At 33.7% G+C, this 25,663-nt stretch overlaps 1 protein-coding gene across 8 annotated transcripts in view; it reads left to right on the forward strand.

Moving 5' to 3' along the window:
* Nucleotides 1-6: 6 nt before the first annotated feature.
* Trpc1 (transient receptor potential cation channel subfamily C member 1) overlaps nucleotides 7-25,663 on the forward strand; it is a 67,347-nt gene continuing 41,690 nt past the window's right edge. For 2 of the 8 annotated variants that reach the window (XM_010608169.2, XM_010608172.3), the window contains exons 1-4: nucleotides 7-314; nucleotides 8,657-8,811; nucleotides 15,234-15,335; nucleotides 19,563-19,765. In XM_010608169.2, the coding sequence (XP_010606471.1) occupies nucleotides 32-314; nucleotides 8,657-8,811; nucleotides 15,234-15,335; nucleotides 19,563-19,765 (743 nt within the window). In that variant the 5' untranslated portion in view covers nucleotides 7-31. Of the gene's footprint in view, nucleotides 315-422; nucleotides 603-2,950; nucleotides 3,035-3,643; nucleotides 3,800-8,656; nucleotides 8,812-15,233; nucleotides 15,336-18,553; nucleotides 18,663-19,562; nucleotides 19,766-25,663 lie in introns of those variants that run through there. The other 6 variants (XM_010608173.3, XM_010608174.3, XM_010608175.3 and 3 more) reach the window with 6 other exon arrangements.

The raw sequence follows: 25,663 nt of genomic DNA on the forward strand, positions 1-25,663 counted from the left end.
CAACGGGCCGCACGCGGATGCGGAGGCGGCCATGGGAACGACTCATCCCTTTTCCAGCCCTGGGGCGGGGCTGGGGTTGGGGTCGGGGCCCATAGGCGCTCCTCCCCCGTCTCCTGGCCTGCCCCCTTCCTGGGCCGCGATGATGGCGGCCCTGTACCCGAGCATTGACCTCTCGGGCGTCTCCTCCTCCTCCCTGCCTTCCTCCCCATCCTCCTCTTCCTCGCCAAACGAAGTGATGGCGCTGAAGGATGTGCGGGAGGTGAAGGAGGAGAACACATTGAATGAGAAGCTTTTCTTGCTGGCGTGCGACAAGGGTGAGAACTAGGCCCCTTTTTCTGCCTCTAGACGCCCCTGCGCGTGCCCCCCAGTTCCCCTGCCTGCACTCACTCGGGTATCCTCCCGCCGCGCTTTTGTTCCCGCAGCGCCGCCTCTGCCTCGGGAGTGTGGAACTGGCGGGCGGGTGGAGCTGTTTCGCTCGTCGCCCCTGGAGGCCACTCTGGAGTTGGCTTCCCTTTATGGGGTCAGGTGTAGAGATGCCGTCGTGGAAGCTCAGACCCTGGAGTTTTAGTCCTATCCCAGCTACTCACCACGTGAATGATCTGGTCTGCTTCTATCCTCACTTCTTTCCAGTTGGGAGACGAGTGCCTAGTTTCAGACCTTATGGTCTGAAAATTCTGTACCTTTCCTAGAGATTTCTTTTTATGGTCTCTGACTTGACTTTTTTTTTTTTTTAAAGAATCTTTCTTCTGATATTTAACGTTAGTTGCCCAATGCCTGGATCAGTGATGGTTAAATGGAATTAGGTATTTGCATATCCTATGTAGAGAAAAATGAAATAAGAATAGAACTGGATAAGTTCTGCTTTAGTTCCCAAAACTTACACCAAACTTGAACATTTTTGTTCGTGGTTTCTATTAGAAACCACTTGGTTTCTATTAGAAGCTGCTCTAGAGACTTCTTTGGAGGATAAAAATAGTCAAAGATAATTACAGGGCAAAAGTAGGTACAAAAGATTTGGTGTGCTTTCCTTTTTCTTAATCTAGAAATTGATAATTTTTATGGCTATATTAAAAAGTCTTCGCATAAGCAGGCTTTCAAGTGTTGTACATAATAAAATGAATACTAGATTGCCCTCAGACTGCTTTTATTTCCTGCAGGAAAAAAAGTACTGAAAATTTCTTATTACTGAATTTATGCAGCTTGCTGTACGATGGCCACGCTCACTTAGGAAAAGTCTGTTCAAACCACATAAACATCCAGAGCATACAGTATATCCAAAGGGCAACTGACACTACAAAAGATTTTTGTTTGCCTGTAGTGTGTGTTTTAAGTAAATGACAGTAACTTTTCTTACTGGTTTTGAAATAAGATTTTATTTATACAACTTTATGAAAGCACATCGACATATAAAAATTTCATGTTTGTTAAGCCACTTTTATGTTCTCATGTAGTAGTAGTAAATAATATGAAAGCATTTGTTAAAGTCTACCATAGATGCAACTTTGAATAGTTTTGGAATTGTAAAGAAACATAATGTTACAATTATAGTCTGTGGATTATGTAAAATTATTTAATGTTGCTGGAATAGCCTGAGTTCTCTTCCCTCAAAAATTCTGAGTTGGGAAGTGAAAAGTTTGTCTTGTATTGAAATAAGTGGCCATTGCTACCCTAGTTTATGTGTTGTGGATATTTTAAAGCAAAGAGAAAGGGAATTTTATATTATTAAACTTGAGGACAAATGTCATAATGAAATGTGACTGGAGTAGCTATGGTATTTATATGGTGTATATATTTAGGATTATTGCATGACATATTTCAAATAAGAATTTTAACTGATGACAGTTTTATAGCCTATTCATAGTACCATTGAAACAGCCTTAAATTACTGTCAGTTTCTCATGTTATAACATCAAGATCCTTGCACAGAGTGGCTGGTGGAGGTGGGGTAGAAACTAAATATGCAAGCTTATCCCTGCATATGAAGTTCTTCAAAATGAGAGATAAAATAGGTATTTTCTATGTTTCAGATATATTGAAACAAATTTTTTGGTTAAATTTAGAAAAATGATATATTTCTCACACATGCTTCTGATACACATTTAAATTTGAGTTAGAGGAGTATTTTTTGCTTATATGTTGTATGCAGTAATATTTTTAAACATTTTTGGTGTTGCCTAAATCAAATCTAAAAGTGAAAAATTTCCTGAAGTAGCAGTAAGTTCCCCTATTATATTTGAATCTTCATCAGACCAAACAGCAAACATTTATTAAAATAGATATCGGAATAGACTGTTCCTACTTTTCATGGACAGTTTCATTTAGTGTATGTCTGTGAGCCAGATCTGTGTGTGTATGTCTGCTTATGTCTGTGATATCTATCTGGTTATAAATGAATGAATGAAAGTCATTTGTGTCAGAAAAGACATATCCACTTTTGGATTTAGTAGTTGGAAGTTAAACTTGCTTTGTGTGATTGTTTTATAAGCCTTCAATTCTTTGTGTTCAATTTATTCAGTAAAGATAAAAAGCAAACATGGTTCTGTGCCTGAATAGCACTACAGCAGACCAATTAATATCACATTTTTATCACTTAACAGTGTTACTCTACACTTGTAAAATGTTTATAATGTGAAGAGAATCTAGGAATTCCTAAAGTAAAAATTGTCAATGAGGTGATTATTTGTATGTTAATGAAAGAGTGGTCCTTGGAAAAATGTGTATAGATGAAAAAATAAACAACTTTATAGTTTTTAATAGCTGGCTTTTATGTAAACGAGTTCATTAGATGTAGGCACTTGTTCATCCAAGTGGTAACCATTAATAATGGCAATTATTGATCTTCACTGTGAGTCAGGACCATCTCAGTGGTCACACGTTGTATAAATTGTATTAAGTTTGAATAAATTTGTATAAAATTCAGAAAGAAAGTAATTGAAAGTTTCTGTTCCAGTGATATAAAATTAAATCTGGACCCCCCTAAATGAAATTTTCAAAGTATGCTCATTCTTTTTGGATATGGACCACTAATTCAGAGGTAAAGGCCAACTAAAACAGCTGAGTATAAGTATATATAATGAAATATTAATTAGCAATTCTTGCCACCTATACCTTTTCCTCCCTCATTGAGTTAGTGTGGTAAGGAGCCCCTTTTATCTGTGGGAACCTGTGGTATCCTTGACTGAAGAATGGGTAAATGTTTATATAAGAAGTATCTAAACTATGATTCATGATAATTTTCCTCATTTAAAGTAACTGTAGAGTAGATGGTAGCTTTTAATATACATGAATATAAAACCTTGAATTTGCTAATTAGTAATTCTTGTGCAGGAAAAAAGATATGAAAGGATTCTATGCCTGCGAACTCTTTATGGGGAATATTTTTGGGAAATTTAATTTGTAATTGAATCAGCAGTTCCATTTTGACATCTCAGTATAGGGGCAATGAAAGACTGTAGAGGGCACAGTTTCACCTTTCTGCCTGTGCTCAGTCTGTTTTGTTTTCTGTAACCTTTGTGATATGATTGCTACATTATAAGAAAGGATTCTTTGATGAGAGTTAGTATATAAACTCTGTGTACCTTTGGGCTAAGGATAAGCTGCTATTTATTAACTTAATATATTTACCGGGAATGTTTTGTTTTAGGTATTTGAGAAGAGACTTTGAAAAGAGAGATTAAAAGGAAGGTTGGGGCAGGTTGGAAGAAAAAAATGCATGTATTGCTGAGTTTTATGTTGACAATGTGGCGCTTAATGGAAAGAGTTATATACATCATGAAGGAAGAGAACTGAAGAGGGTATGGTAGGCCTCACTCTACAACCATTTCACAAATTGTCATTAGGTATACTACTTAAGTACTTTGTATAGGAAAGCTTTTCAAATCACTAGAGTTTTAGAATATACTGGTTGAAAAGTACTGCCATAGGAAGTGGCTCATAGTTATTTTAACAAAAAAGCAAACAAAAAGACTTAAATCACCAGAAGCTTGATAGATATTTTAAGTACAACTTATTGAGCTGCCTTATAGTTCTATAATTCAAGTATTTATTTTTTTGTAGCAATCCCATAAATGTGCTTATTCACATTATTTTTATTTTGCTATTTTATATGTTATCAGAATATAAAGTTCTTATATTAAGGCACTGGAAAAGTGCTTTATCAATAAATTAAGGATTGCATCCCTATCCTTTAGTTTGTTGAGGTTTTTTTGTTTTTCAGGGTTTTTTTTTTGTAATGATGTTTTCTTGTGTTGTAAGTGAGAAACTGTGTGTTTGAGTACAGTAAAGCTGTCTGAGGGAAGAAGCAAATGTTTTATCTAACTTATATAGCATACAGTATGTGTCATTTGAAAGATGCACTACTCCTAGCACAAGCAATCTTATCATCTGGCCAACCAAGAGACAGAAATATCCCAAGCCAAACCCTTGTACCTTGTGTATTACAAGGTTGAAGGATGTTAAAAGATTAACATTTTATTTTATAGGTATTGTTATGGTCTAAAAGCAATTCTTCTTGCTGCCAGTACTGCACATACTTTATTCATAGTTGACACCATCAAATTTAATCATACTGAGAAGTTTAAGATCTAGGGTTAGTAGTTTAATAGGAAATGAGAAGTCCAAAATTTATCAGTATGAAGTGGCTTTTAAGAGCTAAAATAAATATGAGCTCCAGTAGAATTTCTTTGCCAAAATTTTTCCTTTTAATAAAACCTGTTTTAAGTATGACAGGTATATTTCAATTAAATTAATGTAAATGCTACCCTTGATTTGTATAATTTTTAACACGTCAGATTGCTCCAACACTTCATAACTCCCTTTAAGTTTTGTTAACATGAAATTAAAACTGATCAACAATGTTCCCATTGTAGTAATGGTGAAATTCACTATAATATGCCAGAAATTCGAATGAGATGCCAATGAGGAAAGATGGAATCATATGTTCTTAATACTGTAACATTTCTCCATTGTGTTTTTAAGGGTTTATCATAGGTGGGATATATTTCTTGCTAAATAATGGGATTACTCTGGTATTTTATACACTTTCTTTTTTTGTTTTTTGGTACTGGGGATCAGGACCTTGTGCTTGTGAGGCAGGCAGCGGCGCCACTCAACTATGTCCCTGGCTGTTTCATTTTTTAAATTGTGGGTTTGCACTTGCTGGTTGATTTCGTGACTGCTAATGGGTTGTGTGGCCGCAGTTCGAAAAACATTGGTCTGGAATGACCATATTGTGTGAGCAGAGGAATTGCACGGTGCAATTCTGAGTGGTAGCAAGGTTCAGGTTGTATAGAACTTTGGCGGCCCCAAGTAAAAATTTTTGGCTTTTCAATGGGATAGAAAAACCATGAGGGCTGTAAACTTGACACACTTTGGATTTTAAAAGGTCGCTCTGGATGTGGGCTGTATACTTGACACACTTTGGATTTTAAAAGGTTGCTCTGGATGCAGGGTGGGAAGTGGATTGAAAAGGTGGACCTAGAACAGAGGTGAACAAACTGTGACCCTCAGGTCAAATCTACTTTTTTGCAAGCCTGTGGGCCAAGACTGGTTTTTTTGCATTTTACATTTCATGTTGTTAAGACTATTTAGTTAAAAGAAGAATAATATTTTACAACACATTAAAATTCTATAAAATTAAAACTTTAGTGTCGAAAAGCAAGGTTTTGTTGAAAAGTACCCCCGTTTGTTTACACATGAACGATATATAGCTGCTTTTGTGCTGAACTGGCCAAGTTGAGTAGTTGTGACTGAGATGTCATGTCCAAAAGCCTGGTTTATTTACTATCTTACCTGTTTTCACAACAAACTTTTTGATCTTTGTGCTGGGGTCTGATGTATTTTAAACTGTTATAAAATTACAATAGGGAAAAGAATCCAGTGAGAACTAAATTCAAGTTCAATTTGTACAGAGGTGACTGGATATTTTAAAGGAAGCCTGGAGGAATATAGAAGAAGGTAAATGGGGGCTCAGAATATGAGAAGTGAAAAATTTTAAGTGTCAAGTGGTAGTTGGTTTATGTGAAACTAACCTGGGTTTGCTACCTGGCGTTCAATGGAAGTTAGACTTTTACCCACTCACAGAGACTAGGAAATGGCCTTGTCTTCAGGGGTTGATTGCAACAGTAAATTCTTTTGGTAGCCATGAGTTTTCTGAGGCAGGCTCTGTAAGAGGATTCTCTTAGGTGTGAGTGAGCTATTAGAAACTATGTTTGTATTTTGTTCCAGTCTTTTTTTTTTTTGGCACCAGAGATCAAACTCGGGTCCTTGCACTTGTAAGGCAGGCCACTGAACCACTGAGCTAAATCCCTGGCTTGTTCCAGTCTTTATAGCCTAATGGTGAGGCCTAATAGAGAACAGAGGAGACCTACTACAGTTTGGTCAAGGGGAGAATTTTTTAGCAGGCATAGAAGTTAAGTCTTTCATTGTTCAAGAGAGACAGTGGTGGCTTAGCTGAGAGGTATCAGTATAATGGGAATAAATAGATGAGAGTGGGGAATATTTTAGAGGGGGAACAAGATGACTTGCTCTTGAATTATTATACTCCCTAAGGAATTGATTGAGAAGGTCTCTTTTCCTTTCACTAAAAAAAAGTAAACATTCTTTTGTACTTCCTCTAAATATATGTTGATTTTTTTGCTATGTAGTCTAGGCAGGCCTTGAACTGTGTAGCCCAGTGATCCTCTCAGTGCTGGAGTTACAGGCATGTACCACCCCTCTTGGTTTATATGTTATATTTTAAAAGACAAAAGATATATGCAACTCTTGAAAGCAACTGTTATGTAAAATGAAAATATAAAATATGTCTGTCTCGCATACACCAGCATTTGGAATTGTGTAACTTTTTCTGTATAATTAGCTTACGATTTTAAATTTCTTAACTTTTTACTTATATGCTCATCCTAAAAGTTTGGCCAACCTAGTCTTTTAAAATGCAGTACATTGTTTTAAATGATTTGCAAGTATAAACTTTGGGAATGAAGCAATATTGGAGAGATAATGGCTGCAAATATTACTGAATTAGGGCCGGAGATTTGGCTTAGTGGTTCCACCACTTGCCTCGCAAGCTCAAGATCCGGAGTTTGATTCCCGGTTCAAAAAAACAGAAACATCCAACAACAACAACAACAATAAAAAACTAAACCAGAAAAATATTACTGAATTAATGAAGGACAGGAGTCCTTAGCAAGTCTAATGAGCCCCAAGCAGGATAAGCAAGAAATTAATCCTCACAGAAACAACGTCATAACAAAGAAATATGGCTGTCTTTTTGTGGGTAGCATTGTCTCACTAAGGTACTGAAATAGATTTGTCTATATAGTTTTAAATGTTATTTATGGTAATAATGATACATTTTTAATTGGTCTGTTTGGCTACTACTGTCCAGATCATTTTGGGAAGTGTTGATAAGTTTTTGCCATGGATTATTAGTGTCTAAATATTAATTAGTGGTGCTGTGGAGAAAGTATTTCTTCTGTGACTAATTTTCTTCTTGAGGGAATTGAAATACATTGTCAAGAAAATGACTATACAACTTCTTTCAGAATGTGTAGGGACTGTAAGGTCATAGATTAAAAAACAAGAATGAATTTATGTGAAATTTTAACCAAAAAATTTAATACCTTTCTTATGCATTTAATCCAACTTTAGTATTTTCTCTTTCTGTGTCATGAAATCATTAATTTATTTTTCCTCTGGTTTTTACTGATTATTCTTTCCCTGTTTCTTTTTCATAGTCTTTTAAAGAACAGCTATAATTTCAAGTCACTTAAAAGGGTTTATTCATCTTATGTTTAAAAGGTAAAATGAAACAAAACAATCACCTCCCCTTGCTTTCTTTATCTTTTCTTTTACTTTATTTCCCCCTACTTTTGCACCATCCATCAGCAAATTTAGTGAGCTCTTGGTGAAAATAATTATTCTGATTTCCCACATGGGATAACTGTTTTATAGGCTACAGTCAGGCAGAAGGCAATCTGCCCCCTCCTCTTAAATCAAGCACTAATTCTAGTCTGCTGTAGAGTTTTGTGATCTAAATGTTCCCTGGTCATTTACTTTCAAAAGACTCATTAATGAGAAAGTGCACATGCATTGGGAGGATGGTGTGGAGAGAATTTCCAGGCAACTTTCCTTCCTACTGTACATACCTACCAGCATGTACATATTCCCACTGCCTTTCAAAATTATTCTTTCCCTTTTAGAAATTCTTTATAATAGCCTCTATTTATAATCTCATTTTTAACATTATGACATAAAAATAAATGTGTGTATGTATTTGAGATATAAAACTTACTCCTTTAAGGTTCTTACTTTTCTAGGTGCCAGTCTGCATTTGGTGACATCCTTTATTAAATTGTTTTATGTGTCTTCTATAAGTTTCTTTCCTTTTAGTCATCCATATAAGAATTTTAGACGAGTAACTTTTCACTTTGCACAATAAAATTTTTCTACTTGCTTTTTATATATATTTGCTGCGGATGCATGTATTATTTTATCAAGATACAAGTTTTTATCCAGGAAATATTCACATTTTCTGTGCACATTTCAATATACACAAATAAGTTTAGCTGTTAGTCTTAATTCATCAAGCTAAATTTTTCTTTATAGTCATTCTCAATGTGTCTTGAATATTAAATTATGTTTGTATATTGTTATTTAGGTGACTATTATATGGTTAAAAAGATTTTGGAGGAAAACAGTTCAGGTGACTTGAACATAAATTGCGTAGATGTGCTTGGGAGAAATGCCATTACCATAACTATTGAAAACGAAAACTTGGATATACTTCAGCTTCTTTTGGACTACGGTTGTCAGGTACAAGGCTAGATAATTTTATCTAGAAGCTTCTAAGAAATGTTAGATGTGCCATGTTTGCATCCTTCCTTTCAGTTTACTTTTTATTTTCTCCCTTTTCTTTCTTTCCTTCACCTTCTATTTGCTTGAGCCACAAAGAAATACAAAATACAAACCAAAGAAGCCATTTTAGTGTGATGCTTTATCTTTTCTCTTGTCATCTTTCCCTACCTGATAGAGGTAATGACTTTGTTTTTATTACCTATATTGCCAGTATTTGCATTATATACCTAAAAATAGTATAAGTGTTCTGGGAGTGTCAGAGGGACAGATTTTTTTTCATGGCACATGTTATTTACAGGCCTGCAAACAAAAGGCTCCTGACTTACAATTTTCAGTTTGTCTGGTTTTCTTCTAAGATTCATTAAATTTTTTAAATTTGAAGTTTAATATTTACTTATGTATAAAGATCATTGATTATTTTAAAACTGGAAAAGATAGACCTTTGTATTTGGCTTTGTATCATTTCAGATAGAAAAGCAAACATGCATATACATCTCAAAACAATTCAGTCTAAAGGATTCTGAAGGAAATTTAATAATAACATATTTCCTCTCCTTGTTTGGTTGGACTTATGTTGTCTGTTAGCAACATAATTTTTTTTTTTCTTAATGGGGCATAGTTTTTGAGTGATATCAGCCAGCGCTCAGCAGGCTTTCTGAATATAAGTATGTAATTCTATGTACATCTCTATTATACCATATGGTACTACGTCACATATATTCTTAGAATAAAAGAAGAAGTTGTTGAACCCAGCAAATTCAGCTATCCAGAACACAACTGAGAACCATAAAGTAAGCGAAATGTATCTCTGAGCAGCCAGGATAGCTGTGATGAAGTTTTCAAATTAAATTTAGTTGTAGTACCACTTGGGCAGCCCACTTTCAAAATCTGGTTTTTTGTTTGTATTTTAAATTCCATTTTAACAAACTTAATTTCTTAATCCAGAAAGAATTTGAAGGGCAGAGGAAGGGACATTAGTGCTGCAGTGCAACAAAATGAGACAGTACTTTGGACACTATTTAGTAAAGAAGTCAACAGCATTTCATATCTGATAATCTCTGAGGGAGCTATGAATTAGAATGGTAATTAAAATTTATAATAATGGCCTAGAATCAGTAAGGGAAAGTTAAATTATATTCAGTACCTATTATTTCAGAAGAAGAATATACTTATATAGTACTCTGAAATTAGATTTCCATCAAATGGTTCACATTTTAATGTTAAATACTTAAAGGCATAAGCTTCAGTTATTTAGAAAATAAAGGTTAAAGAAATTCAGTCCCTGATTCTGGATAAAAGAGGTGTTATGGTATAATGACTTTTTGCATATATGGTTATATGTATATAATAATTCTGCATTCATTTTTTTTTTTACATTCTTGATTGCATTCGAACATCAGTGTCAACCTATGTAGATGTTCTTTAATAGATCAGAAAACTGAGGCTCATAGACTTTAATGAATTGCCCAAAGTTCTAAAATTAGTAAAAGTAAAGATAAAATTTTTCACTTTCTGACTGTAAATCCCATGCTCTTTCCAGTTCAATGTATCCTGTCCAGGCTACCTATGTCTTATTCTGTCTGTCAGTGTCCAGGGCCTTTAGTTTGCTGTAAGATTATTGAAATGAAGGAAAATATGGATTCTTTACTAAAGGCTTTTAAATGCTTTAGATAAGTAAAGTGAATATGAATAATACAAAAATGTATTTAAGTGCTGACTTGAGTGCTTGACCCTTGTATATTGCTTTACAATTTTAAAGTACTTCTTGTATTTTATCCTGTATTACATTGGTGTTTTTCAATTGAATGGTTTTGTCCTCACCAGTGGATATTTGGCAATGACTGGAGACATTTCTAGTTTGTTGAAGGCAGGTTACTACTGGTATCTAATACGTAGAAGCTAGAAATGCTGCTGAACATCCTACAGCACATATAGGATAAGCTACCACAGGGCTGGGATTTAGCTCAGTGGTGCTGCTCCTGCCTTGTCAAGTGCAAAGTCCTGAGTTCACTCCCTCGTATGGGGGGTTAGAGGGAGGGATAGCGAACACAGTTTTTAAAAAATCTGGCCCAAAATGTCAATAGTATACTGAGAAATCCTATTTTATACTTAAACTTTTATTTTCAATATGAACATTTTAGAAATACAGAAAAGGTTGAAGACTGTTGAGGGTTGGACCTATTGGGAAAGGTTTCATTGGAAGAAATGAGCTTGAGCTCAGCCTTGAAATATTGCTAACACTTATATAGTACTATTCTGTGCCAACAACTTTAAATATATTCACTTACTTAATCCTCACAACAGCCTTATGTGGTAAATACTGTTATTATCCTTATTTTATTGAGGAGGAAACTGAAGTTCAGGAAGATTAGTCCTTACAGGTATAAGTAGAACAAGGGCTATAGAGAAGGATGTAAACAAAGACAGGTGCAATGTGCGCGCTGTGTGTGCGTGTGTGTGTGTGTGTGTGTGTGTACATATTATATTTATAGTTCAAGCTGGCCTGAAACAGCCATCCTCCTGCCTCAGCTTCCTGAGTGCTGGGAATACAGGCATGCACCACCATGCAGTGTATAGTCCTGAGACACTTAATTGACAGCTTTTTGTGTGTGTATTTGGGCTTTTAAATTTTTAAATGATTTTTAAAAAAATTTTAGTTTTTTAAAATATGTGCATAGTACATAATGTTTACATTTCTTGTGGAAAGTTGGTACATATACATAACACATTCAAGTTCCTTTTATTAATCGCTTATCCCTTCCTTCCCTCACCCCTCCCTCCATCTCTTGGTCTTCCTTTTCCTTTGAGAACCATCTGACTCCCTAATTTCTATTATCTGTCTTTATTTTGCTCTTTGTTTATTTTTATTTTTATTTATTTTTGCTCTTGAGTTTTACTCTTCTTTTTGAACAAAATATTTGGGTTAGAGAGTAATGGAAATTACAAGGAAAAATAACTAAAAGCTGATGAAAAACGCCTTGAATACTAGGCTGAAGAATTTGGCTTGATATGACAGATAAATTTTGAGAAAGGGTGTGATACATGTCAGCTATTTAGAAAGATAAAACTAGAAGCTGAATTTAATATAGATTAGTAGGGAAGACTATAGCCCACATGAGCAGTTTTCATAGTAATCCAGATATGAAGATGTTTAGGCTTAAAGAGTGGCAGTAAGAAGATGGGGAAAAGGCAGATATGAGAGATGTTATAAAAGAAGAAGTGACAGATCTTACGGAATTTTTAAATTTGAAAAGGGAGAATTGAGGAGTCTAAGATGATTTGGAAATCTTAAACATGGGCATCTGGGAGGAGGATGAAAGAAAAACAAGTTGTGAAGAGAAATCAGTATTGGGGCAGACGAAAATGATTTCTGGTTTTAGCTCTGTTGATTTGGAAGCTCTCAGACAGCTCCCAACAAATAATCACAGGGAGTGGTTATTTGTTGCATGTATAGGGAGTGTCAGGCTAAAGAGATACAGGAGCCAGGTATGGTGGCACACTCCTGTAATCTCAGCTACTCAGGAAGCTAAAACAGGAGGGTCCAAGTTTGAGGCCAGCCTGGGCAAGTTAGTCCAAGAGGACTGTGGGTGTAGCTCAGTGGTATAGTGCTTGCCTAGTATGCGTGAGGCCCTGTGTTCAATCCGTGCTGCAAAAATGACTAGATAGATAGGTAGAGAGATACAGTTGGCAGTCGTAGGCATGAGGAGGACCACTGATGTCATGTAAGTAGGTGAAGTTATAAAATAGAGCAAAAGGGTTGGTGCAGATTCATTCTTAGCCTACATTTAAGTAAGGGCATTGGAAGGAAAGGGTTTCATTAAAGGAGACCAGGTGAATGGTGGAAGATGCAAGAAGCAGTTAAGGTAATGTGGAATTATGAAAGACAAAAATGTTTAATATGTTATTTAGTAATCATGAAAAATAAGCTAGAAAAGGCCACTGGATTTTGAAAGTATGGCATCGATAGAATTAGAGAAAATTATGCACATTTATTTGAGAAGTTTGACACAGGAAAAGCACAAGGAAAAGTGATAAGTGGTAAGACAAAGATAGGATAAATTAAATTAGTAAGAGTTAAAAATGATTTAAAATTGAAATGGGAGTTGACATTGCTATTTCTGTCAGTGAAGACCCAAGCTCCTATAGAAGATTGGAGGGCTCACTGGGCATGGAGGTGCATCCCTGTAATTCCAGCATTTGGGAGGCTGAGGCAGGAGGATCACTGCAAGTTCGAGGCCAGCCTGGGCTACATGTTGAGTTCAAGGCCAGCCTGCACTAAAACAAAAAAGATTGGGAGCTTTAAAGAAAATATTAAGATGGAAAATTATGCTTGGAAGGGAAATAAGGGGAAAGAGTATGGGAATTGTTGAAAAGAGGAATTCTGAGGTGAGAAGGAAAATAGTGACTTCATAAATACATAATAAATGTTATTGAAATGTTATGGAAAATATCTTAACAAGGAATGGTCAGGTAACCAAAAAAGTGAGGAAAACTAATGAGGATATTTTATATACTTGTATATATTTTTAAAATAACGTAACATTTTTGTCTAACAAAACTGCCATTTGTATATCAAAACAGTCTATACAGAATAAATCAATGGAACTATTTAAATGATGTTTTTATATAAATATTTTTGTAGCTGAAGCTTATCCTTTTAAGCATTGAAAGATTTAGTGTAGGTCTTTAATCTTTACCAAGTAGTATATCTGAATATAATTTCACTTTACCATGATAAGTTGGGGCCATTGAGAATGTAATCATTCTACTTTGCTTCATATATTCCAAAATTATTACCATGTTTATCCTTACATTAAATATCTTCAGATTGCTGTGGATTGAGAGTAATTTTATTATACGGATCTCCCCCCAGTGGTCAAGTTTTAGCAATTTTTTTTCTTCCTTCCCCTGTCCTCTTTGTTGGTTTTATTTAGCTGTTTCCTTATTTAGGTAAAGATCTGAAGATTAGTTGGAAAGATGAGAAATTTGTCATTTACAGACAATTCTTAGTGTGCATAGTCCTATTTCTTTTGGGAAATGAGCCCATGAAGTTAGTTTATGACAGCTCTCTTTTTGTATTGGTATATTTTACATTGGAGCTGGATCCATGTCTGTTTCAGATGGTCAGTGTTGCTGTTTGAGAGCAGTGTCATTTTTTTAATTTTATAAGTTAAAACTAAAAATTATAAATGATGATGAGTACTAATGGAGACAGGGGTCTTTTTTGTTTGCTTCCACCAACTGAATATGGTGTAATTGAAGAAAACGTTAATAATAGAAAAATAATCCTAGAACTTGAGGGCGAGAGTTATAACCCAACGAATCCTAAAATTTTAAAGGAATGAAACAATGGGTTAAATTTTCTTAATGGAAAATATAGATGATTCCTAATGGTTGATTGAGGAGCCCAGTCCTTTATTGTGGGTGTTTAGTCCTATTTCTTGACATCTAGGTAAAGTGGATAAAAGCTTTATTCTTTCAACTACAAAAAATATTAAAAAATCAAATACAGTTTCATTCCTGAGAGCAAGAATGTTGGTTGATTTAAAAAGTACAAATTAAATGTAATCAGGGCATTTTCCTAGGTTAAATCAGTATTCCCATGTCTTGCTTCTGCTTTTACTTTGTTTTTTAAAAAAACAGCAAAAAATGCAAAGATAGGTTGCTGACAGGTTGTTATAGAAAGTTGAAAAGTCCCCATTTCTTTTGTTTACTCTTTCCTCCTGTCAAAAGTGAATTTTTACAGAGAGCTAGCTAGGTTGGAAGTGAAACCAGTTACTCCTCCTTCCATTCCATGAACTTTGGTAACTTTGTTATCTCTACTTGATAATGATTGCTAATAACAGTGCCAAAATTGTACCATGTCATTTGGTTGTGTGTATTTTAATTATGTGAACAGAGAGCTGTCTGTGCATTTTCCATTCTCCCTTATTCTCATGATTGCCTTGATAGTGAGCATTTTTATTAGTCTGAGCATGATCCTTTACTGGTAGTAATAGTTTCTGGCAGTTACCTTTATAGATTTGGAAGAGTTTTTTGGTTCACTATTCAAGAATAAAGGTCTTGAAAAGAAAATTCAACTTTAAATACTGCACTGTATTCAGTAGTAAATCTATTCAATTAGCAATCCCTGTTATCAAGCATTTATTATTTTACTAGCTCATGCATTGAAATCAGGACAGAAATGTGTATACAGAAATGTGTACACAGAAATACTGCTAAGGCAAGCAAATATACCACTTGTACAAGTTAAATTTTTGAAAATTCAGTATTACTGTATATAATACAGTTAAAAATTTTAAGTAACTATTTATAAATTAGAATAAATAGTTTACCTTTTCATCATCCATTTTCATTTTTAACTTTTTTTTTTTTTAAAGTCCGCAGATGCACTTTTGGTGGCAATCGACTCTGAAGTAGTGGGAGCTGTTGATATACTACTTAATCATCGACCAAAACGATCATCAAGACCAACTATAGTAGTTAGTACTCTTAAGTATTTACTAACTTGGATTTTAAACCAAACTAGCTCTCCTGCCCTGTTGCCATTTTTTTTCTTCTCCCAAATTTATTTATTTATTTTTTTAAGACAGAATTTTTTTTCACTTTGTAAAGTATAACTTTAACTAGACTCTTGGTAGAATAACTAGTATTGCTTTGTAAAGTATAACTAAGTAGACTCTTGGTAGAATAATTAGTATTGCTTTCAGGTAACTTTTTAAATGTAGTTGATATTTTTATAATTTTGTCAGTATCAACCAGTGTTTATACTTTGGAATATTTTTCAGGTAATGTTGAAAATATCATTAGTTTCCAGATAGGTTAAAGAATTAAATGTAAATAATTAAACCATAAAACTGAAAGAAAATATCAATGAATATTTAGCTGTTTGGTACTGGAAGGAATTTTTTAAGTATAAAAATGGGACAAAAATCATGGAGGCAGTGGAACTAATATAGAAATTAAATTTCTTGAATTCAAACAGGCAGAATTTAAAAGCAATGGATAATTGGCAAAAGATATTTGCAGCAAATATCTCAAATTAGTAATATTAGTACTAGATAAATCGATGGAAAACACTGTAATCATATTAGAAAAGGACATGAGAATATCCAAAGTACTGTACCAACCCTTACTAATAATCATTTATCACATACTAAGTTTTGCTCATCAGATTAGCGAAGAAAATTTTTAGATGGAATCTCAGTATGTTGCCAAAACTGGTCTTGAACTTGTGGACTCTAAAACAGTTTCCCACCTCAGCCTGAGTAGCTTGAACTATGGATTTATGCCACCATGCCCAGTTTAGCGAATAGTTTTTTAAAAAAGCCAAGCCAGTAATCATTGATGACAAGGGAGTAGCATAGGTTTATACATATACTGCTCGTGGGGCAAGATGTATCATAAAAAAGGTGTTCATACTCCTTAACTTAGTGCATTTTCCTCTTGAAAACTCTGAAGCAAATGGATTTTAAAACTAGGTGAAACAAAACTGTTGATTACAATCTTTTTTGTAGCAATGGGGAAAAAAGGTAATATAAATATTCAGAAAATAGATGGTGTAAGAGTAAACACCCTAAAAGATTGAAAATAATGAATAATTGATAGTACAATGTAATATGCAGTCATTAAAATGATATTTTAGAAACAATTTTCAGGAATATGGAAAAATAAGTATTAAGCAAGAAAAAATGGGGACAGTGAATTGTACATATAATTTGATCTAAGGTTAAAAATAATACATTTAAAGAGATTGTATATAAGTACAACAAAATATTACCTTACAGTGTTCATCTGTTATTTATTGACCAAATTAAGGACTTTTCCACTGCTTTTTAAATTTTCTTTATTGCTTTTATAATTAGGAAAATAGTCACTAATAATCAAATACTTAAAAAGTGAGATACTTCTTGTTCAAATTTTTTAAATGATAAAACTTATTGGAGCAAGTATAGTGAAACAAGCAGTCTAACTTCTGGGAGTAGAAACAGAAAAAAAGTATTTTTAAAATAATTATAAATTAGTAACAGACTTTCTTCCATGATCTGATAACTATGAGAAGTTATGCTAAATTTCATACTTTTATCATGTGTTAACTGAAAAACTTTACTCGTTTAGATTATTTAAAAAAATCTAACTTGCTGGGCTAGTGGTGCAGCCCACTGGTAGAGAACTTGGCTTAGCATGCACAAGGCCCTGGTTTGACCCACAGCACCACAAAACAAGGACAACAACAAAAATGTGATTTTCTCCAGAGGATAGTACCACCTAGTCTAAGTAGTGATAAGAAACTAACAAGAATAAAGATAAAAAGGCCAAGCATATAGTTCCAGAGAGCTAGAAATACCTAAATTTTAGTCAGTTTTCTGCTATTTACCTTGTACTTAATGGTCACATTTTGGTATACTTTCTATTTAGTCTGTAACCCATTTCATTTCTTGGTGGGAAGAGTGAAATACAGTGTGCTAGATGTTGGAACTACTAATTGGTATTCCTAGTCAATTAAAACACTTTCTAGTTACTCCACGCCTGCCTCACAAGTGCAAGGTCCTTAATTTGATCCGTTGTACCAAAAACAAACAAAAACACTTTCTACTCTGTCTTTAGCAAATAATGATTATTCAGCTTTTATTTGGATACTTCCAATAATGGTAGCATCACATTGTAACAGCACTATTAGCATTACATAGGCAATATTGAATATTCTATGTGCTTTTACCATTTCTGTGAATTAATTCTGTGTTCTTGGCTTGTCAAAGTTCTTTTTTGCAGTTGACTTGGAAATACATGTTTACTTGGTAGTATTAGATTATGTTATGAGCAATGAAATTAGGAATTTTAATCTCATGCATATATAATGCTTTTCATATAGTTAAATATGTTTTATGGGAAACATGAAGGTTCCTTTGCAATTAGGGTTTTTCTTTTGGGATTAAACATAATCTTCTCCTCTATATGACCAGTAATTGCAACAAGAGGGAAAAAGGCTAATTTAAGGATTCCCTATAAATGTTAAATTCATTCATTTGAATTCTCTAGTAAATAAACAAAGTATATAAAGTGTGCATAAAAGGAGAAAAGCAGATAAGTATATCAGTAAATTTTAAAACTTACCAGTAACCAAATAAAAGTAAATTAAAATTTCATAATGATATATTTTCACTCATAAATTAGGAGTAATCATGCCCAGTGCTGGTGAGTAAAGCTTTAGTATGAAAAAGATGCATCTTATGTTATTGGTTATATAAACTATTAAAAGGCTTTTAGCATTATGTATCAAGAGCTTCAAAAATTATAGGCTGGTAGACCTATAATTTTACTTCTTAATGGTCTGTGTTAATGAGATAATCGTGAACTTGCAAAATACTGTTTTCATGAAGATGTTTGTGATAGCATTTTTAAATTTAGCAAATATCTTAAACACAGTGTCTATGACCTTTTTTAGAAAAATTCTGTGCTTCAATTTTTTTCCTCAAAGATCCTGAGCTACAGCTTTGTAAGATTATTAAGAGTCCTTGATCTTTGAACTATTAAGAGCCATTGTTTTTTACCACTACTGCTTAACATAGTTGTTGATGCAAAAGATGACCTCAAAAAGGTGTTTGATAGAGAAAAGAATAGAATATGCTGTACTGTAAAATGTTATTTGGTAGAAGTAATAAGGGTATTTTTATCCTTTCTGCTTTTCTATATTTTTCAGATATTTTATAATGAGTGTACACTATTACAATGTTAATAAAAATTACCAAAATGTGAACTTGATGAGCTTACATTGGAATCAAACAGCTCTCAGGAAAACCTCTGAAAAAGTGAGAAGTATTAGAAAGACTATGCATTAGTCATAAAATAGTTAATCTTTTTATTTAACCCTGATTCTTTAACTATTAATATTTTTTTCCTCATTTCATGTCATTGTCAAGCCACTGGGCCCATGTAGTAGTGGAAGGAGCTCAGGTTCCTGATTAATACAAATCTGGATTAATCATAATGATAGTAATACAAACCCACTCTCTTGTGTGGCTTGGGCACATTAACTTCTCTGAGCCTCAGTTTCTTTGTGGGGATTAATTATGCTCAGTTTTGCAGGCTCCTGGGGGATTAAGTGAGATGATGAATGTAAAGTGTGTAATAGTTCTAGGACTCTTTATTAGTAGTTATGATTGTTAGTGTTGTATTTGTAATAGGAACCAGTATAAGCAATCGTTGGGAATACATAGAGAATTATACAACGTGAAGAGTGCTTCCTTTTTCAGGTTGCTTCATTGCTTTAATGTGACAAAGTTTACCATAGAGGCGGAATTTTTAGTTTTTCTCATGCATTTGTACTCTGCCTATTTTTTAACATCTCCACATTGTATTATATTCTTTTTCTAAAATTCTTGTTCTTTATCTTTGCCATGCATATTTCTATAATCTCATAAAAACCAAATTCTTTTTTCTAAGGTATTTCTCTAAATATCATCACTTCTTTGGTAAGGAAACAACTCTAGTTGTATGATTGTTATCTATTGAGATTTTATCTGTTGTGATTATATTACATTTATTAAAGTTTAAGGTTCTAAAAATTCATTCTGACTAAAATGTTTTCTATATTCCTTAAAAGATTCTTAAGTTCTTTTTGCCTTCCTATGTTTTCATTTCATCCTTAAGATAAATTTTTTTGAAGTCACAAATAATAATTTTTGGACATTTCTATAAATATTTTTCAGAAACTAATGGAACGAATTCAAAATCCTGAGTATTCAACAACTATGGATGTTGCACCTGTCATTTTAGCTGCTCATCGTAACAACTATGAAATTCTTACAATGCTCTTAAAACAGGATGTGTCTCTACCCAAGCCCCATGCAGTTGGCTGTGAATGCACATTGTGTTCTGCAAAAAACAAAAAGGACAGCCTCCGACATTCCAGGTTAGAAAATTAAGATTTTTAATAAATAGATTTGTGATGTAGTAAGTGTATGTCATTGATATTGGCTTTTTAAAATTGCTATTCTCAGGCCCGGGATTTAGCTCAGTGGCACCGTGCCTGCCTTGCAAGCACAAGGTCCTGAGTTCGATCCCCGGTACCAAAAAATAAAGAACTATAACAGGGGTGACTTGGGAAAGCCAGATTGCTAGCTTCTTTGCTGATTAAGTTCTGAATTTTTCAGAAATTTTTATCAATGCTAAATAGGAAGTGAATGAGATCTATCTCATATTCTTGGTGGATGGGAGTACTATTTTGCTTTTCAGAGGTGGTTTATGAGTCCAAGAAAACTTCCAAGTAGTGGAAGGAATAGAGGTACCATTTGAAAATCTTAAATTTTGGCATGTGTCTTTGGTTTGGTTTTAATAGGATTTCTCTACCAAACCTCATGTTGAAATTTGACTCCCATTGTTGCATTTTTGAGAGGTGGGCCTTTGGAAGGTTAGTTGGGTCTTGAGACACTTTATAACAACAAATATGTTTTTTTCAAGAGACTGTTAATTCTTTTGAGTCTGGATTAGTTCTCATGATAATGAAATTGCCTGCATCTCCCTTCTGCCTCTCTCACAGGTGTGCTTTCTTCAGCATGTGCCTATTTTTGCTTCTTATATGCGACCTTCACCAGAGGCAGAGAAGACACAGGCATATGCTCTTGAACTTCCCAGAACTATTAACTAAAATAAATCTCTCTTTTTAAAAAATAAATTCCTCTTTTGAGTATTCTAATTAAATAATAAAACATGACATTAGCCTTTATATATAGCGTGGTGCCTCAGTTCATGAACACTTTTTGTTTGCCAACAGTTTGATTCACAAATAGAAGCATTGGCAAAATTTTGTTTTTGTTTGGAATTTTGCATCAGGTGATGAACACAGTTATAACTATCTTTCCCACAGGAACACAACTATGGCCATCTTTTCCAGATCATGGAATAAATTAAATTCATGAACCAAGGTACCACTGTATACATAATTAAAAATAATAAATTAATTAAGCATACCATTTATATATGCAAATAATAATTATAGTTGATAAGGTATCAAAGGTAATATCTACTCTGGAAAATAGACCTAGAAGTCCCAAGCAGTCTATTGACAAACATTTTTAAGTTAAAAGTATTTGCATAGTATATAAAATAAAACTTAAATCTCCAAACTATTCTCTCCCTTACTTTATTCACATACCCTTGATGTATTGACAGTCACAAATCTATAAATTGGGAAAGCTTCCTGGGAACCAGTTTAATGTTTATTTGCAGAGATTTAACTAGAAATATTTTGTATTTTCAAGTCTGTTTTAAAACAGATGTATTTCCTCTTTGGTAACATCTGATTTATAGCTATGGCTATATCACTTTATTTTTTAGTTTTAAAATAAGTGGTTCATAAAATGACAAGGAAAATTATCATTAAGGCTTCTTCCGGTTGTAAAATCTTTCATTAAATGTAAATATTTTCCAAATTATATGCTTCTTAAAACATGTAGTTGAAGCAGCTGGGGGTGAGAGTTTGAGGCTGGAGAAATCATTTAATCTGGCTTGGTTTGAGGCTGGAAAACAGCATGTTCTGAAATAATTTAAAGAAATTATGGCTTAAGATAGATCTTTTAAGAATGAATAAGAATTAAAAGGTGAAATATTTTAGGCAGAAAGTACAGCATGTAATTGTGGTTTATTTGGGAGCTGCAAATGGTTAGGAATATTAGCAGAAGAGTTTGAGGGAGTTTAATACTGATTCTTGAGAAAACAATTATAGCAACTGGAAAAGGGCCTTTTCTGATGTAATTTCCAGGAATTGTTAAGTAGAACTCCAGAAGAAAAGAAGGCTAACAAAATGAGTAAAAAAAAGGGAGATGGTATGATTTCTGTGAAGTTGAAGCCAGTGTACTAACAGAAAGTAAGATGATCTGTATTTATATAAAATACTATTTTTTACATTTCAGATATGGTGTAGTTCCAGGTGATGATAATACTAGGGGCAATATTTCTAGATGTGGTAGGGAAAGATAGTAGACTACTTGAGTTTATTAAACATTTTCAGTAATATAATTGCTATTATTTAGTTTTAGTATCCATATTTGATGTATTTTGAATTTGCAAATAACTTTAAAAGAAGATATGAAATCTTAATTATCTATTAAAGGGAGGCAAACTTTAAAAACTTGAGAAATGTTTGAATTAGGATAGCACAATAATGGATAGCCAGTTAATTTACAATGGACTTTGTTCAACTTCACAGTGTTTTTTTAAAATATAATTTTCTTTTCAGTACACAGTGTATACTCAACTTTAGTCATATTATTACCCATTGTACCTCTGAAGGCAAGTGAATTTGCAGAACTCAGCAAGGTCCCTACCAGGTATCGCATAGGATGTTGATATGGTGAGCTCTGAAGCAAGAGTGGTTTTAGGAGTATGGATTTTTCTGGAATTGTAGCAAGAAAATAGGTTGAGAGAAACACTGATGACGAAGTCCTTAGAGTCCTGGAGATCAAAAAATGGCAAGTGATGATGATAAGGAGATATTGGAATAACTAAATGTTATGATCTTCAAAAAAGTGATTTGGATTTCTCTAAAAATAATGGATGAATTCTGTAAGATTTAAGTGTTATGAAATAATGCTTTCCTATTTCCAGTGTTTCTAATGGAACATAATTGTTTGTTCCTATAAAACCTTAAGTTGATTATATGTGAGACAAAGTAATCTTCACACGTGTCTTACATATATGGAAACTTTACTTCCAGTTTGTTTTATTTTTTTAAAAAAAGTACTCAGTTACACAAGACTATATGAATAAATTTTTTTGAATAAATTTTTATTTTTGTAAAATTCTTTAACAAGGAACAGACATCTCTTGACCAATCCGAATTCTGTTTTCTGTAGAGCCAATGACTTAGCAAGTGTGGCATTCTCTCTGTTCTCCTTATGGCTAATTTACCACTTTTCAACATAAACTCTCAAGTCAAGGAGAGCCAGGAGTGAGGTGTGTCAAGCCTTAAAAGAAAACAACCTCCAACGTAGGCTGATGTATCCTGCAAAACTATCTTTCAAGATTGATGGGGAAATAAGATACTTCCATGACAAAGAACACCTGAGAAACTTTATGAATGCCAAACCAGCACTCCAAACAATTTAAATGTCCAAGAAAAAGATAATGAAGGTTGCAACTCCATGAGGCCCAACAGAGCAAATCCAAATATTTCGTCAGGCAAGGCAAGAAATTAAAGGGGGGAAGGATAAAACTGAGCCAACAGCAGGAAAATAACATAACAATGATAGTCACTACATATCAGTTATAATCATCAATGTTAATGGCCTCAATTCACCAATCAAAAGAAAAACAGTGGCAGAATGGATTAAGAAGCAAAATACAACAATATGTTATATTACAAGAAACACACCTGGTTCAAAAAGAAACTCATAGACTGAAAGTAAAAGGATGGGAAAAATTTCTCCATGTGACAGGAAGCTGGAAAAAAGCAGAGGTAGCTATCTTATTTGCAGACAAAATAGATTTCAAACCAAAACTAAGAGAGACAAAGGTCACTACATCCTTGTAAAGGGAGCAATCCAAAAGGAAGACATGACAATCATAAATATATATGTACCAAATACTAATGCCCCCCCAATTATAGAAAACAAATATTAAGAAACATGAAAAACCAAATAATCACTAATACAATTGCAGTGGGGGGCCTCAATACCCCAGTGTCACAAAGAGACAGATCATCTAGACAAAAAATCAACAACAAAATACTAGAACTGAATTTAGCCTTTGAACAAATGGACTTTATAATAGACATCTACAGAGTGTTCCACCCCACAAAATAAGAATATACATTCTTTTTGGCTGCACATGGGTCATTTACCAAAGTAGACCATATACTAGTTCATAGAACATGTTTTAAGTAAATGAAAAGGAATTGAAGTTATCCCATGTATGTTATCAGACTGTAGTGAAATTAAACTGGAGATCAATAGCATAAGAAACCCCAGGAACTTCACAAGCACATGGAAATCGAATAACACTCTCCTGAACAACCAGTGGGTCACAGAAGGAATTAAACATTTTTTACAATTTAATGATAATGCCAGTACAACATACAGGAATTATGGATACAGTGAAAGCAGTTCTATGTGGAAAATTCATACCAGTAAATGCCCTCCCTAAGAAAAATAAACAAATAAACAACCTAATGCTGAATCTTAAGCTCCTGGAAGAAGAAGATCAAGAGAAACCCAAACAAGAGGAAGTTATAAAGATCAGAGCAGAAATCAGTGCAATGGAGACTAAGAGAATGATACAAAAAACAAATCGAAGAGTTGGTTTTTCAAAAGAATAAATAAAATTAATAAATTCTTAGCCAACCTTATCAAAAAAATGAGAGAAAAGGCTCAAATTCATGCACATAGGAATGAAAAGGTGAAGTCACAACAGATCCAGCAGAAATCCAGAGGATAATCAATACTTACTTTGAGAAACTGTACTCTAATAAAATGGAAACATAGAAGAAATTGATAGATTTCTAGATACCTATAAATTACCAAAATTGAATGAAGAATATAAAAATTTTCTAAACACCCCAATTGCAATCAGTGAATTTGAAAATGTAACTAAAAGTTTACCAACGAAGAAAAGCCCAGAACCTGATGGATTCACTGCTGAATTCTACAAGACATTTAGAGAAGAACTACTGCCACTACTCTTTAAACTTTTCAGTGAAATTGAAAGGGAAGCAATACTTCCAAATTCATTCCTGGAAGCAAGTATTACTTTGATTCCAAAACCAGGGAAAGACCCAACCAAAAAAGAGAACTATAGGCTAATCTTCTTAATGAACATGCAAACAATACAGAGGGTCATCAAGAAGATCATATACCCTGACCAAGTTGGATTTATTCCAAGGATGCAAAGATGGTTCAACATATGTAAATGAATAAATGTAATACACTATATTAACAGAGTCAAGGACAAAAACCATATGATCATCTCAATAGATGCAAGAAAAGCATTTGACAAAATTCAACACCCATTCATGATAAAAACCCTGTAGAAAATTGGAATAGATGGTCTTTATCTCAACTTGATAAAGGCTATCTATGAAAAACCAACAGCTGACATCATATTAAATGACCAAAAACTGAAAACCTTCACGTTAAAATCAGGAACAAGACAAGGATGCCCACTATCATGACTCTTATTTAATATAGTTCTAGAAACATTGGCCACAGCAATTAGACAAGAAAAAGAAAAGCCAAAAAGATAGGAAAGGAAGAAGTAAACTCTCCTTATTTGTTGACAATATGATACTCTACATAGAAGACCCAAAAAACTCTGCTAAAAGACTTATTTGACAGATTCAGTAGAGTAGCTGGATACAAGGTCAACACTTAAAAATCAGTAGCCTTCTTGTACACAAGACAACTTTATTAAGTTGTCCATCTTGTTTAATGGTTTATGAAACTATAATAGCCAAGTCCATTGTGCCAGTGCTTTTATAAATAATATTTTATTGAAACATATCTATACATAACCAATTTTGCATTGTTTGTTGTTGTTATGGTATAACAAGAGTTGAACAGGTGCCATATAAACAGTATGGCCTTCAAAGTCTAAGTTATTGAATATCTGACCCTTTACATAAAATGTCTGCTAAGCTCTGATCTAACTATAAGCTATAAGCTTGTCATTTTATTGATCTTTTCTTTTTTTCTTTTTATTTTTTTGGTACTGGGGATCGAATTTGGGTCCTTGTGCTTGCAAGGCAGGTGGCAGAACCACTGAGCTAAATTCCTTGCCCTTATTGATCTTTTCTAAAAAAAAAAAAACAAAAAACAAC

The sequence above is a fragment of the Fukomys damarensis genome, unplaced genomic scaffold (assembly GCF_012274545.1).
Source record: "Fukomys damarensis isolate Sample0158 unplaced genomic scaffold, DMR_v1.0_HiC HiC_scaffold_37, whole genome shotgun sequence".
Lineage (NCBI taxonomy): Eukaryota > Metazoa > Chordata > Mammalia > Rodentia > Bathyergidae > Fukomys > Fukomys damarensis.